The sequence below is a fragment of the Amblyomma maculatum genome, chromosome 6 (assembly GCF_055883805.1).
Source record: "Amblyomma maculatum isolate TAMU_Amacu chromosome 6, ASM5588380v1, whole genome shotgun sequence".
Classification (NCBI taxonomy): domain Eukaryota; kingdom Metazoa; phylum Arthropoda; class Arachnida; order Ixodida; family Ixodidae; genus Amblyomma; species Amblyomma maculatum.
Genome location: NC_139349.1, coordinates 34122052 through 34137497, shown reverse-complemented (window position 1 = coordinate 34137497; position 15446 = coordinate 34122052). Strand labels below are relative to the sequence as shown.

The following is a 15446-nucleotide window of genomic DNA, read 5'->3' as shown; positions in this document are numbered from 1 at the left end:
CCCTCCAAGCTGGAGGACTAAGTATATATCTGCTCTTGATTCAGTACCGACTGTTTCAACTTTTCAGCTTTCTTTCTTTCATCTGGCATCCCGTATACTCTTTCCCTATCTCCGCCCTCCACATTATCTTCTTCTTGGTTGGCCTTGGCCTTCACACTAACATTCGGATCAAGAAGTGCGACCTAATATATTTGGATGCAATAATCAATTAGCATTCAAGAACGCGTTGGGACTACCGATAAAGACATATACACAGCGTTAGCTATAGTTGGGGGTGCACAATACGACGGACAAGCCGTTAGAATTTGGCATACTATGCCAATATGCCAGATTGACAGATATAAAAGCTGGCTCCAAGATACTGGAAGACTTAAAAATGAGCGGTTACGCGGAAGATGAGACATATTCAACAAGTGGAGAGAAAAGTTTAGTTTGGGACACTGCCTTCTCTAAAAACATGCAACCGCAATAGCATTACGATAGACCGGAGCTGCTCTAATGGTGTCTTCGGCTGACGGCACTCGTGGAGTTTTCTGCGCACTCGTACGCTGCCTCATGTTCGGCTGGTCGTCACTCGTGCAGTGCCGTACGTTCGGCTGGGGCGAGCACGACACGAGTGTGCGGCACCGTGCCACCACCGTGGGGACAGACGGTGGTGCGTAGTGCAATCCCGTCGTGCAGCGCCCGCTTGCAGACGCTGCGCGCAGACGACACTGTCATCGTATCCGTATTCGCTCTACAACGGCGGATAGCGAGCTTTGACGAAGAAAAAGCGAGGAATTGCATTTCAGGTGGGCGTATAGTAAAACAATAACGAACATGTTAGCAACTGCAATGCAAACTGCCATTACACAGCCAACGGCTTACGACTGGTGCGTAGCTGAAAGTCTACAATACATGCATTGTGCAATCTACAGACAGAAACTGGTAAGCATAACACAGTTGTAGTGGCTGACAAACCTACGCCGCTACAATCGCAACATTTCGCCTGCATGAGCCGGCATACCATTTGTACGAGCGTAAGATGGCCTCCGAGACAGTCAAGGATCTCGGAGGCTACGGAGATCAGACGGCAGAAAGAACGACGGCCCTCTCCGGATCTTTCACACGTTCGGCTGGAGCACACAGCGAGGGCCTACTCGTGCAGTGTTTGACGTCAGTTCCTGCGCACCGGTGCGGAGGTAGTGCGCCTCAGCCGAGGACATCATAAGCTTCCCTGATTATTGCTCTGGCCCTATAGAGGAAACAGCGACAAACGATCGATGGACTTTTTATACGGCACGGAGCAATTGTGCCGGGGGAAAAGGCGGGATCGTCATGGCTGATTCGCATCCTGATTCAAATACATCATTACACATTCGCAGACTTTGTGCGGAACTTATATGCTGGGCAGAATTTTTCCCCAAGATTCCAAGATCCTGAAACAATATGGGATAAGCGCTTCACGCAAACCGGTACTTTTCAACGAGGTGATCAGGAGACAGAGGGAAACGAACGCGCACACGCCGCCACCCATACTTCCTTCCGCGGGCTCGCTTCTCTCTCCCCGAAGACCCGGACTTCTAAATACAATGAACATCCTGTGCATGCGTACTACAGAACTTCCGCTTATCATGGCAAAAGTTCCCGAGCCCAGCGAAGGGACTAGATTAAGCAGAGCAGTGTCATTTATGCCGATTACTAACCGTGTCCGTCCAGGCGACAGCCTTACTCAGAGGAATCCCGCATTAAAGATCCGACACAACTTCGGATTATTCCCCTTCTGTTTTTTTTTTCTTCAAAATATAGCGTTTTCATCATCATCATCATCATCATCATCAACATCATTCGAGGATTCATCCACATTAAGCTGCTGTCCAATTTTTGGTAGGCGGAGCCATCTACTGTGCTTTATTTAACAAATTTTTTAGTTGTTCGGCTAGTTGGTTCCGCATAATTACATGAATATAGCGCATAAACTAACGAAGACAAGAACAGACACATACGATAAAAGGCAGGCGCTCCACCAACTGTTTACGGGACTGTGACAGGAGGGAGTTAAAGGTAACTATGAACATGCGCCAAAATTCCGGGCACTGCAAGCAAACACATCCCGCAATCATTATACGATTATGACAAAAACAAGCTAAGTGTGCTGTGCGATGTCAGTGCACATGAAAGAGCCCTAGGTAGTATAAACTTCCGGAACCCTCCACTACGGCGTCTGTCTCTCTTAGCCTGAGTCGCTTTGGGACGTTGAGTCCCATAAACCAAACCAAGCCAATTAAGAAAAGCACATTCACCGTCGTAAGTCCGCAAAGAAGTGTCAGTCGCACAGTGGACCGATAGGTTTATATATATATATATATATATATATATATATATATATATATATATATATATATATATATATATATATATATATATATATATATATATATATATATATATTGTATATTTATGCATATATATATATACATATATACATATATATTGAAATGTATATATATATATATATATATATATATATATATATATATATATATATATATATATATATATATATATATATATATATATAAAGTCCTCTAGGAAGAGCCGAGCTTTTACACTGGCCGTTTTGTCAAACAAATTAGCGTCCTTAAATTATGCCCTACGCACGATTACACAGCCAGAAACATATCAGAAAAAAAATCATTTTTGTTTTGTTTTTTTGTTTTAATTGGTTCACAGGAAAGGAAAGGCGCAGTATCTGTCACAATTGATTCTGCGAACACCTGAACCGCGCCGTAATGGAAGGGAGGAAGATGGGAGTTAAAGTGTAAAAAGAGAAAAAGAAGCCGTGGTGGAGGGCAATGGAGTAATTTCGACCACTCGAGCGGCAATTCTCTTCAAGTTATGCGACAACTTGAAGATGTATAAAATAACGACTTGAAAAGAATTGCCGCTCGGTCGCAAACAAAGGTGTTTTTTTTCCGCAGCAGACAAGTTGGAAAAGTTGTGCAAAATAATAACCTTCCCAGAGGGAACGTCAGTGGGTGTAAAAATTAACACAAGGTCGCATGCGAAAAAGCAGTTGTGTGTAAGATTTCGTTGACATGTAGAAAGACATACGTTGGTCAAACGGGGCGCTGTTTAAATGATAGGTTCCGTGAGCCCAAGAACAATTTAAATCGAAAAAGAGATGAGAATCTTGTTGATCATTGCCAGGACTGCAAGTGTGAACCGTGCTTCCAAAAGACGGAAGTATAGGTCGAAACCGAGACCAAACAGCAAGAGAAATTATTGAGGCTGTAAATATATCAGATGATAAAGAAACACGTGTAAGCAGCACTTCCCTAATACTGGATGCCAGCACATGCTGGCAACGAGGAGGTTAATTCTCTAGCCCGAGGTCTTACTTTCCGGGCTAGAGGAATGGAGCCCCTCTACAGGCCGAGGAGCGCCGGCCTGCTCTCCTTCCGTGATATTCTTTTGTATTACTAGGACAAACGAAGGGAATATACATCCCCCACCCCTTCTCTCACCATTGCGCAGGCAGTACACTGGCGAAGCTTGCAGACTCGTACTCCATGCCCTACACCTCTACATGCCCGATACTCAGACCAGTTTTCATCATGCAGACTCTGCGTCAAATCAGGACACTTCCTACACATCCTTCTTACATGGCCCACCTTTCCTCATCCCCCATCACCGAACGTCGCAGAGTTCTACTGGGAGTCTCTTGAAGATCACCTCACGTCAAGACCAACGCAAGACCATTTCCAGTGCAGTGAGGAGGATTGCTCTTCAAGGACTTTCTTTTGCATTATAAGGGTGTCTCCCATGTAGTAAGAGAGCACCCAAGTGCCATGAAGGGGGCTTCGCCCCCACTGTTCCAATGCCAATAAAATGTTTCTACCACCACCTAATAATTCGTCCGAAGGAAAGGGCGTTTTTGAAAAAGAGAGGGTGACGTTTTATGTCACGCGACGGAACTGGTTGTCCATTTTCTATACCTCTCTGTGTATATAAAGACATGCTTCATGAACAAACCTTTAGTAGTCAGTTCAGCGCAATGTGTGTTTGTGTTTCTATCTGTTCGTGTTTCTAGCGCTGTTTTAACATAATGTCCAACCAACGCGCCCAACAATTCACCGAGGTTTTATCATAATTTTATAAATTATAAAGCGTTATGCTCTATACCACTCCTGTGGAGCAGTTGACATAAGCAATGTCATGTCTCTTTGCCCCCTCGCGAAAGCCAGAAATTCGGCGGCAAAGCTTTGACAGCTTCTTGGTGGCTGAACATACCAAAGGTACATGACGCCTACCAGCCACCTTCTTGAGTTTGTGTGACACATGACGGACATATGGGACCAGCACCAATTTAGAAGGTGAGAAATCAGGTCCTGTTTTCTGGGCACCTTTTTTTTTTTCTGTCGGAAGATTTCAGAAACTGCTTAAATTACCGGTCTAGGGAAGTCTACCGCCAGGAGACGGGAAACCTGATCGTTGAGGCTCTCTTGAATTCTATAAGGGCCGAATTCTTTGGAGAGCAGGTTCTAAGCAGCGAGAAGCAATGGCTGTTTTCACAACATTGGAGTGTGATGAGTCATGTGTTAACAGCTCCTTGCTGGCACGAGGAGAATACATAGGGCAAACGTAATTGCCACAGACCATAATATTTGAGTCTAATAACATCAACTCTCGATTATCTAGGCGTTCATTTCTAAAAACCAACCCTCGTCCCAATTCATTAATGCAGTTATAATCTTTGAAAGAACTAGGTCAAGGCATGCAAAAGTCCCCGACCATAACAGGATTAAAAAATCGTCAACATCTGTAAATACTTTCAAAAAACGATCGTCATGAAAGGATCAATCGAATGAGCGGTCAGTAAAAGATATAAAGAAGTCATATCAAATGTGAGCTACACATAAATGTCAAGCAAATAAAAGCCAAAAAAAAGGAAGACAAGACATTACATCGCCTATCTCAACTGCTCCGCAGGAGTAGTTAGTATACAGCATACCGCTTTCATGCAGAGCTTCATATGTAGGCCAAACTGGCCTCAACATTAATGATCGGCTACGGATGTACGCAAAAACTTTACAGAGTAATGACAGAACCTCGAAAATAGGCGGCATGTTTCATACCTGTGTCAGCACGTGTGGGGCACGGGTAAGCTCCTCTCGTCCTAGAGTCCTTTTATATTAAAAAGCTATCGGATTGCCACGAGAGTGACACTTCTTTACAGATTTAAGATAGAGAATGTATTTTTCTTAACATGTATTTTATCATAACTATATATCGGTTGCGTGATGTATTTGCTTGCCATTCCCGGCATCTTTGCGCATGCTCATAGTTGCCTTCATATTCCCTCTGTCACACCCAAATTGGTAGTAGGCCCTGTCAATCGTCGTATGCGTCTCTTTGCGTCTGAATATTCTGCGGCAAAGAGACCCATACGACGATTGACAGGACCTACTACCAATTGGGGTGTGACGGAGGGAATATGAAGGCAACTATGAGCATGCGCAAAAATGCCGGGCATGGAGGGGGTGCAGGGGATCGAGACCGCTCACGTTCCTCCCCCGGGGTTCCGCTCAATCCGAGGCAACCATACCAATCCCGCTCACAACTTATGCGGACATTACAAATTATTTATGCCTCTGCAGGAGGGGCCCTCCAGGGACCCACCAAAGGTCTCGACAGATCTGAGGAGTGCCACCTTAGACGGCTCCCAACCGGGTGCTTTCTAAATCCCGCCATACTAAAACACGTGAACCCGACATTCATGGGTAGGTGCAAATTCTGCGAGCAGTATGCTGACCTATATACCACATGGTGTAGGCCTGCCAGCAAAATACAAAAATGAAAGTTATAAAACAGCCAACTAGGGAGGACTGGGAGGCGGCCCTGTCCAGCTCGGACCTGGAGGCTCAGCGTGTCCTGGTCCAGAGAGATCGGGCAGCGGCAGCGGTCAACGGAGTCCCGGAATGGGGTCTGCCACTCAGCTGCACAACCATACGCACCTCCCTTCCCAAATCATTTCACTGTAAATAAATGTTTCCTCCTCCTCCTCCTCCTCTTTACATCTTTGTCAATGTCTTTGCGCTAACTTCATCTACATTATTCATCGAGACAGATTGCGGCGCACATAAACAACACGGATTGTTGAGGTAGGCTTGGTGTTTTACACATCATCGTATCTCACAGACAGAGCGGCACTGTACATGGTTAGAAAATAATTTGATATTTTGGGCAAGAAGGTGTGCAAAAACAACGGGCAAATTGCTTTGCTCGGTTTATTGATTCCTGATAGCGAAAATGCAGTCTCTAGAAAACAACTTAGCGAAACCGAATGAAGCGGGCTTCGTTAGATGAAGCATTGGAGTTCAAAACTACAGATGGTCGCTCTTATTCGTCCTGGACATAGCCGAAGCATAACGCAAGAAAGTGGTACTTTGGCTGGAGAAATGTGCTTTATATTTATTACTCACTAACGCCCTATGCTTAAAGTCTGGCTCCATCGGAGGGAGTTTTCTACAGGGATTCGAGCACAGGTGGAAAGGGGGACAGAGAGGGAGAAAGAAAGAAAGGAAGAAAGCGACTGGTGGCCTGCTTGAGTCAGATTATTGTTCTCTGTCTAAAAAGAAATCGAAACACGCTTGAAAAGCTGAGCTTGAATTCCGCATTAGGGAGTTTCATTATCATCCTTACAATTTTTGTCAGCAGGCATGTCACACTCATTTAGATATATCGCGCTCCTGTTCGCCCGAATACTGAAAGCTGCCGAAGCAGCAGCTATTCCGTGCAAATCTTTTCATTTTTCTTTCTTTTTTGTTTTCTTTTCGTCGTCGGGATACGAAAACAGAGGCGGCGTTTGCCGCGCGTAGGACCATCGCATAGGGAAAACAGTCATGGTAGCCCTCACATTTGACGGGCACAAATTACCCCGACACATCTTCTTCTACCAGCAAGCGACCCCGGTCCGGCTATACAAGAAAACCACACCGACGTGCCTGAAATGCGGCCAGGTAGGCCATCGCCAAGACGTCTGTCCTCATCCGGACGCGTCATGCTGCCCCTCCTGTGGTGTTCAGAACCCATCTTCTGGCCATGAGTGCACAGTTACCTGTTTCACCTGCGGAGGCGATCACCTCACCAACTCAAACAGATGCAAACTTAAATATCGGACACCAACCCCCCGAGGTCAGCGATCTGGCACCGATCAAACCAGCACCCGCCCATCCAGGGACAGACAACGCTTGCAGTGCAGCACCGTGAGCCACATAAACATCAGCGCCTGCGGTCGTCCAGCGGAGGCTCTGCAAACTCCCGGCGTTCCAGCACTTCACCCGGGCGGCGAGGCGGCAGTCAAAGAGAAGACAAGCGAGCCGGCTCCGCACAAAAGGTGAGCTGGGCTAAGGTAGCCATTACTTCCCCTCAGTTGTTGGCACAAACCAAAATGCAAGATAAGCTTAACACGCTCGAAGCCGAAAACCGCCGGTTAAAACAGCTCCTATCTCAACCCCAAAACAACACATCACCCACGCAAACTAACCCCCTACCTTCCACTGACACTAGCGCCTCTCCACTGGCACCCAACCCCCCTACCATCCGATCTGAAGCCACAGGGGAACCCGAGCAGTATACCGAAATTAAAACGTGGGTAACCCAGGCCATAGATAACCTAAGGACGGAACTTTTTCAAAGTATGCGGCAGATGATTCAGGTGGCTATGCAACCAGTCGTGCCACAGATGAGGGAAGAAATTAAGCTCTTACTAGAACCTATGTTTCAAAACCAACGAGTTCACGACGCTAAGATAGCGCGCCTACAACAACAGGTGGCGGAACTCATGCGGTCTGCCTCCCCACGATTGAAAGGCTTCCGTCGCCGACACGCTGTCGCGGACGAAGACTTGGAATCCTGCCTCGAACCCACCCTCGAACCTATGCGTTCCATTTCCGAAGAATCTTCTCCACCTGTACCATGCCTACCGCCCGGACAGCAACCACCCACAACTTAAGCGTCCTACAGTGGAACTGCCGCAGCTTCCGCCGTAAGAGAGCCTCACTCCAACAATACATTGATTCTCTCCCAAACCAACCAGATTTCATCGCTTTACAGGAGGTTAACAACTCCGCAAAACTCATTAATTACTCCACACACCAACGCACTCCAGCAACTTGCATTATGGTTCACAAGGATTATACTGCACTTGCTTTAGATCTAGAAGAAGAAGATGATGTAGTGTACGACTTTGTACAAATCCTACCTAGACACCGCAACGGTACGGGCACCTACATTCTCAACATTTACAGTAAACCCACCCAAATTGCCTTCCCTTGCGCCAGGGTGTTCACAAAGGCACTCACTGTCGCCCAAGGAGCTCCGCTCCTTATTTTGGGCGATTTCAATGCGCAACACCCATACTGGGGCTACCCTAAAGCAAACAAGAAAGGCCGCATCCTAGCAGACACCATATCAAACCTCATGCTTACCATGCTGAACGACCCGACCCAACCTACTCGACTTGGCAACAGTGTCACGCGTGACACCAGCCCCGATCTCACACTAACCCACGGCGGTAAAGCTTGCCTATGGGAAAACACACTGGAAACTTTAGGCAGTGACCATTTCATTCTGATCATTCATCTTGCAAGCAAAACGCATCGACATATGCGCGGTACTGCCAAAATCACTGATTGGACCGCGTTTCGAAAAGAGCAAGCTGACCTTGATCACCCAGATATCACTGATTACGCTTCCTGGGCATCGGACCTTAGGCACCTGTCCTCTAAGTACACCCGTGCCCTGAAAACATCTTTAGACCGCCCTGCTATTGACTCCCATCTCCTGCACCTGTGGGATGCCCGCAGAGGCCTGGTGAAAGGTTGGCGCCACCAGCGCCACAACAGAACGCTCAAACGCCGCATCGCAACCCTAACGCAAGCTGCAGAGGACTATGTATGGAACCTAGCTCAATCAAATTGGCTGATAAGATGTGATTCCCTGAGTGGTAACCTTAGCTCGAAACAAACTTGGAGCTTACTCAGATGCCTCATTGACCCCAACAACTCCAAAAGCGACCAACGCAAGAACCTTGCTAGGGCTCTACATGGTTACCGCGGCTCCAATAGAGATCTCGTACAAACCATCAAACAAAAGTACTTCTGCACCACAGTCGACACGGACCCCCTCCCTCCCTATAATGGGCAGCCAAACGAGAAATTAGATGCGGAATTCACCGTCAACGAAATACAGGCCGCCATCCTAGCCATGCGCAGAGGCACAGCTCCTGGGAAAGACAAGATCACGGTGGGACTCCTCGCCAATCTCCACGACGCAGCCCTCACGCAGCTCGCGAATTACATTAACAACTGTTGGCGCATGGGCCGCCTGCCAAACGAGTGGAAGACTGCGGAGGTGCACTTCATCCCCAAACCGGGCAAACCCATAGATATTAACAATCTACGGCCCATCTCTCTCACCTCCTGCGTAGGGAAAGTTATGGAGAAGGCGGTGCACATTAGGCTCACCCGATATCTTGAAGAAAACGACTTGTACCCACACACCATGTTCGGATTCCGGCCTGGCCTATCCACCCAAGATATACTCCTCCAGCTTAAGGAAGAAGTCATAAACCCCCCTAACAAGCCTTTCTTCAGGACAATTCTTGCTCTTGACCTCAAGGGGGCGTTTGATAACGTAAAGCACCACTCTATTTTGGAAAATATGAGCCACATCAATTGTGGTGCAAGGACCTATGCATATGTTAAAGACTTCCTTCACGGTCGTACCGTCTACGCCGACCTCGGTCTGGCAGAACCCAGCCAAATACAGCTAGGCACACGCGGCACGCCACAGGGAGCTGTTCTATCACCCTTACTTTTCAATATTGCTTTAATCAAACTCCCAGCCCAGCTAAATCAGGTATCGCATCTACGGCACGCCTTCTACGCGGATGACATCACTATCTGGACCACTGCCTATTCTACCGCGGAAATCGAAGACCGCCTTCAAGAGGCCGTAACCATCGTGCAAGCCTACGCCGCTAACTGCGGCCTTACTTGCTCCCCCGAAAAGTCGGAGTTGCTGGTACTACACAGCTCCCGCCAACGCAGACCCACTGTTGAAGTCAACCTCAATGGAAACCCAATACCACAGAAGGACACCATCAGGGTTCTAGGGCTTTACATCAACGACAAGGGCAGAAATGTGTACGCCCTCACTCGGCTCAAAAACACCAGTCTGCAGGTTGCGCGTATGATAGCCAGGGTCACTACCAACGACAGGGGTATGCTCGAACAAGACACCCTGCGCCTGGTTCAAGCATTCATCATTAATAGAATTGTGTATTCGACACCGTATCTGCACCTCAAAACGGGAGACTATAAGCAAATCGACTTCATTATACGAAACGCAGTTAAAAAGGCGCTGGGCCTGCCCCAACGCACTTCCACAGAACGTCTTTTGCAATTAGGGGTGCACAATACAGCCGAAGAACTCCTTGCCGCCCAACGCGCCACCCAGATAAATCGCCTAGCAGCAACCCGCACGGGCCAGACCGTTCTTATGGACCTTAACCTGACTAGCCCGCAAGGTCTCGTACAAAAACAGACTATACCGCCCGGGTGGTCAGACTCGTTCATAGCCAATCCCCTACCCCGCAATATGCATCCTCTGTTCCACCAAGGGCGCCGGAAGGCGCGGGCCAAATACATCCAGGAAAAGTACGGGACGGACACTGAATCCTACTACGTAGACGCAGCAAAGTCAGAAGCGGGGTACACGGTAGCGGTTGTGATTCACCAACAACTGGTTGATGCCCTCACCATCTGCGATGACAATATAGAAATGGCGGAGGAGGTGGCCATTGCTTTAGCCGCCACGCATACCACCTGCGCCTATATAATAACAGACTCTATGGCTGCCTACCGCAACTACATTAAAGGGCGAATATGTCCCCAGGCTGCCAGAATATTGAAAAATTATGGACACCCCGAACAAGACAAATGCCTCGTCTGGACACCGGGACATCAAGGCGTGGAAGGGAACGAGTGCGCCCATGCCGCTGCCCGAGCTCTCCTCCCCCGGGACTCGACCCCTCCATCCTCCACACCGCCCTATCCCGGCCCTCTGGCGACGTATGCGGAGAGGTTACAGCACTGCAGACTCTCTCGCAGAAAATATCCACCCCCAGTCAAGGGGCTCTCCAAAGCGGAGGAAGTCAGATGGCGACGCCTACAGACAGATACATATAACACACCAGCCCGTTTAAACACAATACACCCCGGGTTCTGCGACCCCAAATGCAAATATTGCGGGGAAAAGGCAGGCCTGCACCACATGGTGTGGACCTGCCCACACAATCCTCCAGATGATCCGAATGCAGTGCCAACAATTGAGGGGTGGGAGGCTGCCCTATCCAGCTCTGGACTAGAGGCCCAACGGGCCCTCGTGACACGTGCGCGGGTAGCAGCGGCAGCCGCTGGAGTCCCGGACTAGGGACCCCACCTACACATCCCCCTTCCTTAAATATACTAAATAAAGTTTTTCACTCACTCACTCACGCATAGGTAGTTTTTGTGGTTGTGAGCACGGGCCGCATATTGCGTCTTTGATAGGCAGCTCAGCTCTAATAGTGTCGTGACACAACGCCCAACTTCAGTAACGATGTCGGTATCAAATACGCGCAAGCCAACGTTGGCGCAAGCTCAGCGGCTGTTTGGCGCTTAGTAACAAGAAAACATTTTTCATGGAGAAGCCAAGCATTTTCGGTTTCCGCAATGTTCGTTTTAAAGGCTGCCACTCTTGCAACCGTTATCCACATGACGTTTAAGGTTAGGTTCAAGTTTTTCTGAAAATTATCGAAGCATGATAACAACAGTGCTAGTGAATATATATATATATATATATATATATATATATATAACAAAACGTATTGCTTCACAAAGAGGAAAAAAGCACTCTATGCACAATTGCGGCTAACTACGCATTTTAGGTGAAACGGCGAACATAATTCAACGGTCACGCCTCAAAACCCTCTCCTCTCCGCAAGCGCGCAGCCTGGCTTTGCAAAATCAGCGCCATTTGTTCCGGTGCTACCAGGAATAACACAACAGGCCAGCCGCCACGGAAACTATGTAATGGCAAAACAAGCATAACTAACTGCACAAGAAACGAGAATCGTTCGCATCCCCACCTCAGTAAGCGCGCTCCGCTTTGTCGGTGCCTTGCCTCGATCACCGCTCGTACTCACGGTCGGCACATCAAAAAGCGCGCGAAACACGTTGTGGAGGGCGAGAGAACGATTTTTCGTTAGATTTCTCGCGCGCGCGCCTTCGCTCCTGTGCGCGAGGTTGCGCTCTGACGTGCTCATTTTATGCAACCGACGAGCAGCGCCGCAGCAGCGCCGATTTGTTGCCGGACGGCGGTGTCGGCTGCCTCCGAATAGCGGCCGCAGGCTCAGCTGTTACAAGCACGCCGCCCGGGAGCCACTCGGGTAATGGCGTCAGAGGCAAGCTGCCTGCCTGCGGGACGAGAATCCTTTGACGCCGTCGCACGTCATGTAGCGACTCACGCGTAAGCACTGGTCGCTCACGATCTACGACGCGACATCGTCGCATGTGCGTGCGATGCCAAGAATTTTTGTCCTTGCGCTTTTATCACTTGGATGTTGCCGCGGAAGTGACATAAAAGAACAGTGCACAAAACAAAAATAGTGCGCAGTGCACCAGAAGACAGACAGACAGAGGACGCACGCTGAACTCACCACTGTGGTTTTATTCATAAAACCTGCGGTAATAAAGGAAGAAAGGCACGACACGTGAATACATGAGAAAACAAAGCAACGCGAGCACGCTGCTCAAGAAACACGAGCTCCTTGTTAGGTAAAACAGAGCACTTGTCCATGACTTAACAAAACAGCGCACTGTTTTTCTTTTTTCATCACTTAACACCGCTGGCAGTGACTGACAAGATAGGACCTGTCATTACAGTTTACAAGATTGTTTTGGTGCTCGTTCAAACCTTTAGTCAAGAAACGACTGATTTGCCTAAGTAACGGGCTGCGCGTAAGAGGGCATTGCTGGAAACAACGTCTGTGCGGCATATGATGAACGAATCACTGTGAACAACACCCTCCTTTTTATTATTTTTTAATCTCTTTTCTTTTCAATTTTTGGACTCAACTGTCTGCGTCTGACGGGTGCTAATAGCACAACATCAACGCTGGATCTTTTTGCCACATTCTTTACCCAGTGTGAGACCTAGTTAAAATAATGTATAACTGATTTGCTTCTCCTTTTTAGGACTCCTGATCGGTGCTTGCTGGGCCACCTGTCGTTTTACGCACTTTATTACCCAAGAGCAAGCCTCAGTTATATAGAATCTTGGTGCTACGCAGTTCTAATCCCAGTCAATTGAGAATACAAACTGTCGCTGATACCATGCTGGCAGGAATCAGTCAATTGATTTCTCAGGTAAGAACAATGCAGTTTTTCACCAATTTAGAGTCGCCTGAGTAGGAATTGAGCACTGGCTTAGCCGACCTCAAGCTGTACTTCCAGCAGACGTGATCGCTGGTGAAACGTACCTGCAAATAGAAATACTGCAGCTCCTCACCTAAAGGCGCCTCGAAGGTGCAGTGTAAACCGGACCCACATCCTCTAAACACATGGACAATGTCAACCACCAGAGCAGCTAAACGTCCGCGGTCTGCGAAAACAAAGTCATCGTCAACATACCTGACGGCAGTGTGATGCAGTTCAGGTAAGTTCTTTTCAAGGTCCCCGTGAACAAGCATAAAATATTATCTCAACACAGGACTCTGCTGGACCCAATGCACACTCTTGCGTTCTGCGAATACGGCTACTCCTCCCACCCTAAGAATGTTGAATGTAGCTAAAAGTACTAAAGCTCGAGAAAACTTTCAACAGCTAGTGTTGAGCTTGTGTTTTTACCTGTATAGAGTTCACCTTCGTGCACACCTTCGTGGCAAGCTGTATTCATACAAAGCCAGAGTGCACATTAGGTCCAGCGTTGCCCCATGGTGAGCGAACTTTTTATGTATCCTGACAGGGACCTCGAAAAGAATTTCTCAGGACTGCATCACACCACCGTTAGGTATGTTGACGAATACTTGTTTTTCACAGAATGCGGACGGTTTGCGGCTCGGTTGTTGACTTCGTCAACGTGCTTAGAGAGTGTGGGTCTGATTTGCACTTCTCCTTCGACAATCCCTTAGGCGAGGAGTTGCAGTATTTGAATTTGCGGCTACGTTTCGCCCGCGATCACGCCTGCTGCAAGTAAAACCGAGATCAGCTCACTGCTGAATTTCTGCTCAGGCAACTATGAATTGGCCAAAAACTGCATTATTAGTTCTTATAAGAGAAATTATTCGACTAAGCCCTACCACAGTGGTATCGCTCACAGTTTGTATTCACAATTTACTAGGATTAGGAGTGCCGGGTACCAAGATCCTACTGTAACTTAGGATTGCTCGCGGTTACTGAAGTGCGTAAAGCGACTGGTGGCACAGGAAACACCACTCATTTGTCCTAAAAAGGAAAAGAAAAACTTCGGTTTTATCTTATTTGCATCAAGCCTCACACAGGCTAAAGCATTTAGAAAAAAATACACAGTGCTGATGTATGCTTTCAGCACCTGTCAGACTAAAGCAAGAAGATTCTAAGGAAGAAAGGGGTGCAGCGTCGTGCACAACAATCCGCTCATCAACTGCCGCACAGGCATTGTTCCCAGCATTCCCCTCTGTTGAGGAGCCCGTCACACTGGACTCACTGGTTGCTGCTTGAATAATTGAGCGTTTGCAAGAGCACCAGAATAATCTGGCAAACGGCAATGACCAATCTTATCTTGTCACTCACTGCCAATGGTGCGGAGTGATGAAAAAAAAAAGGGGGGCACAGGTTTGTTAAGTCATGCAGAGATGTTATGTGCCAACAAGAACCACGCCACGAAAAAAGTGTCAGAAACATATTTTATCGCAACAAATCATCGCGGCTGCGTTAGCAAACCTTCTGTTGTTTTACCTAGTAATGAGCTCGTGTTTCTTGACTTGTTTTGAGCATCGTGCTCACGTTGTTTTATTTGCCCCTGTATTCGCCCGTCAGGCCCTTCTTCCTTTATATACCACAGGTTTTATGAATAAAGCCTTAGTTGTGAGATAAGCTCTTGTCCTGTGTCGGTCGTTCTTTTTGTCCTTAGACTTTTGAGAACCGTTTTTTAGTTATGAGCCTACACCAACTCGCCCAACTAAATGTTCTAGGATGTGATGCCCTAAGTGTGACATCTGTTTTTGAACGCCTAGGTTCACTGTCTGAAAATCAGACAATGAATTGCACGTCCTCCATAACGATGACAACCACGTGGACTAAACGCCGAACAGCGCAGAGTTTCGGAAATTCGGGAAAATATGCAGATCAGGTCGTTGAACAATGAGGGATACTTTCTTT

At 47.7% G+C, this 15446-nt stretch overlaps 2 protein-coding genes across 3 annotated transcripts in view; one reads left to right on the top strand and one right to left on the bottom strand.

Moving 5' to 3' along the window:
- The window catches only part of LOC146185466 (CRISP/Allergen/PR-1-like), a 65387-nt gene that overhangs the window by 38071 nt on the left and 11870 nt on the right, over positions 1-15446 (bottom strand). Inside the window, exon 1 of one of the 2 annotated variants that reach the window (XM_084605534.1) lies at positions 12176-12296. The exons of the other annotated variant lie outside the window; for it this stretch is intronic. The gene's annotated coding sequence lies outside the window, so the exon portion shown is untranslated. Of the gene's footprint in view, positions 1-12175; positions 12297-15446 lie in introns of those variants that run through there. 2 annotated transcript variants of the gene reach the window in all.
- On the top strand, positions 7855-14786 carry LOC146185467 (uncharacterized). The gene is made up of 6 exons (XM_084607826.1): positions 7855-8610; positions 8773-10899; positions 10954-11199; positions 12373-12490; positions 13943-14023; positions 14635-14786. The coding sequence occupies exons 1-6, from the start codon at positions 7960-7962 to the stop codon at positions 14784-14786; spliced, it is 3375 nt and encodes a 1124-aa protein (XP_084463952.1). The 5' UTR covers positions 7855-7959.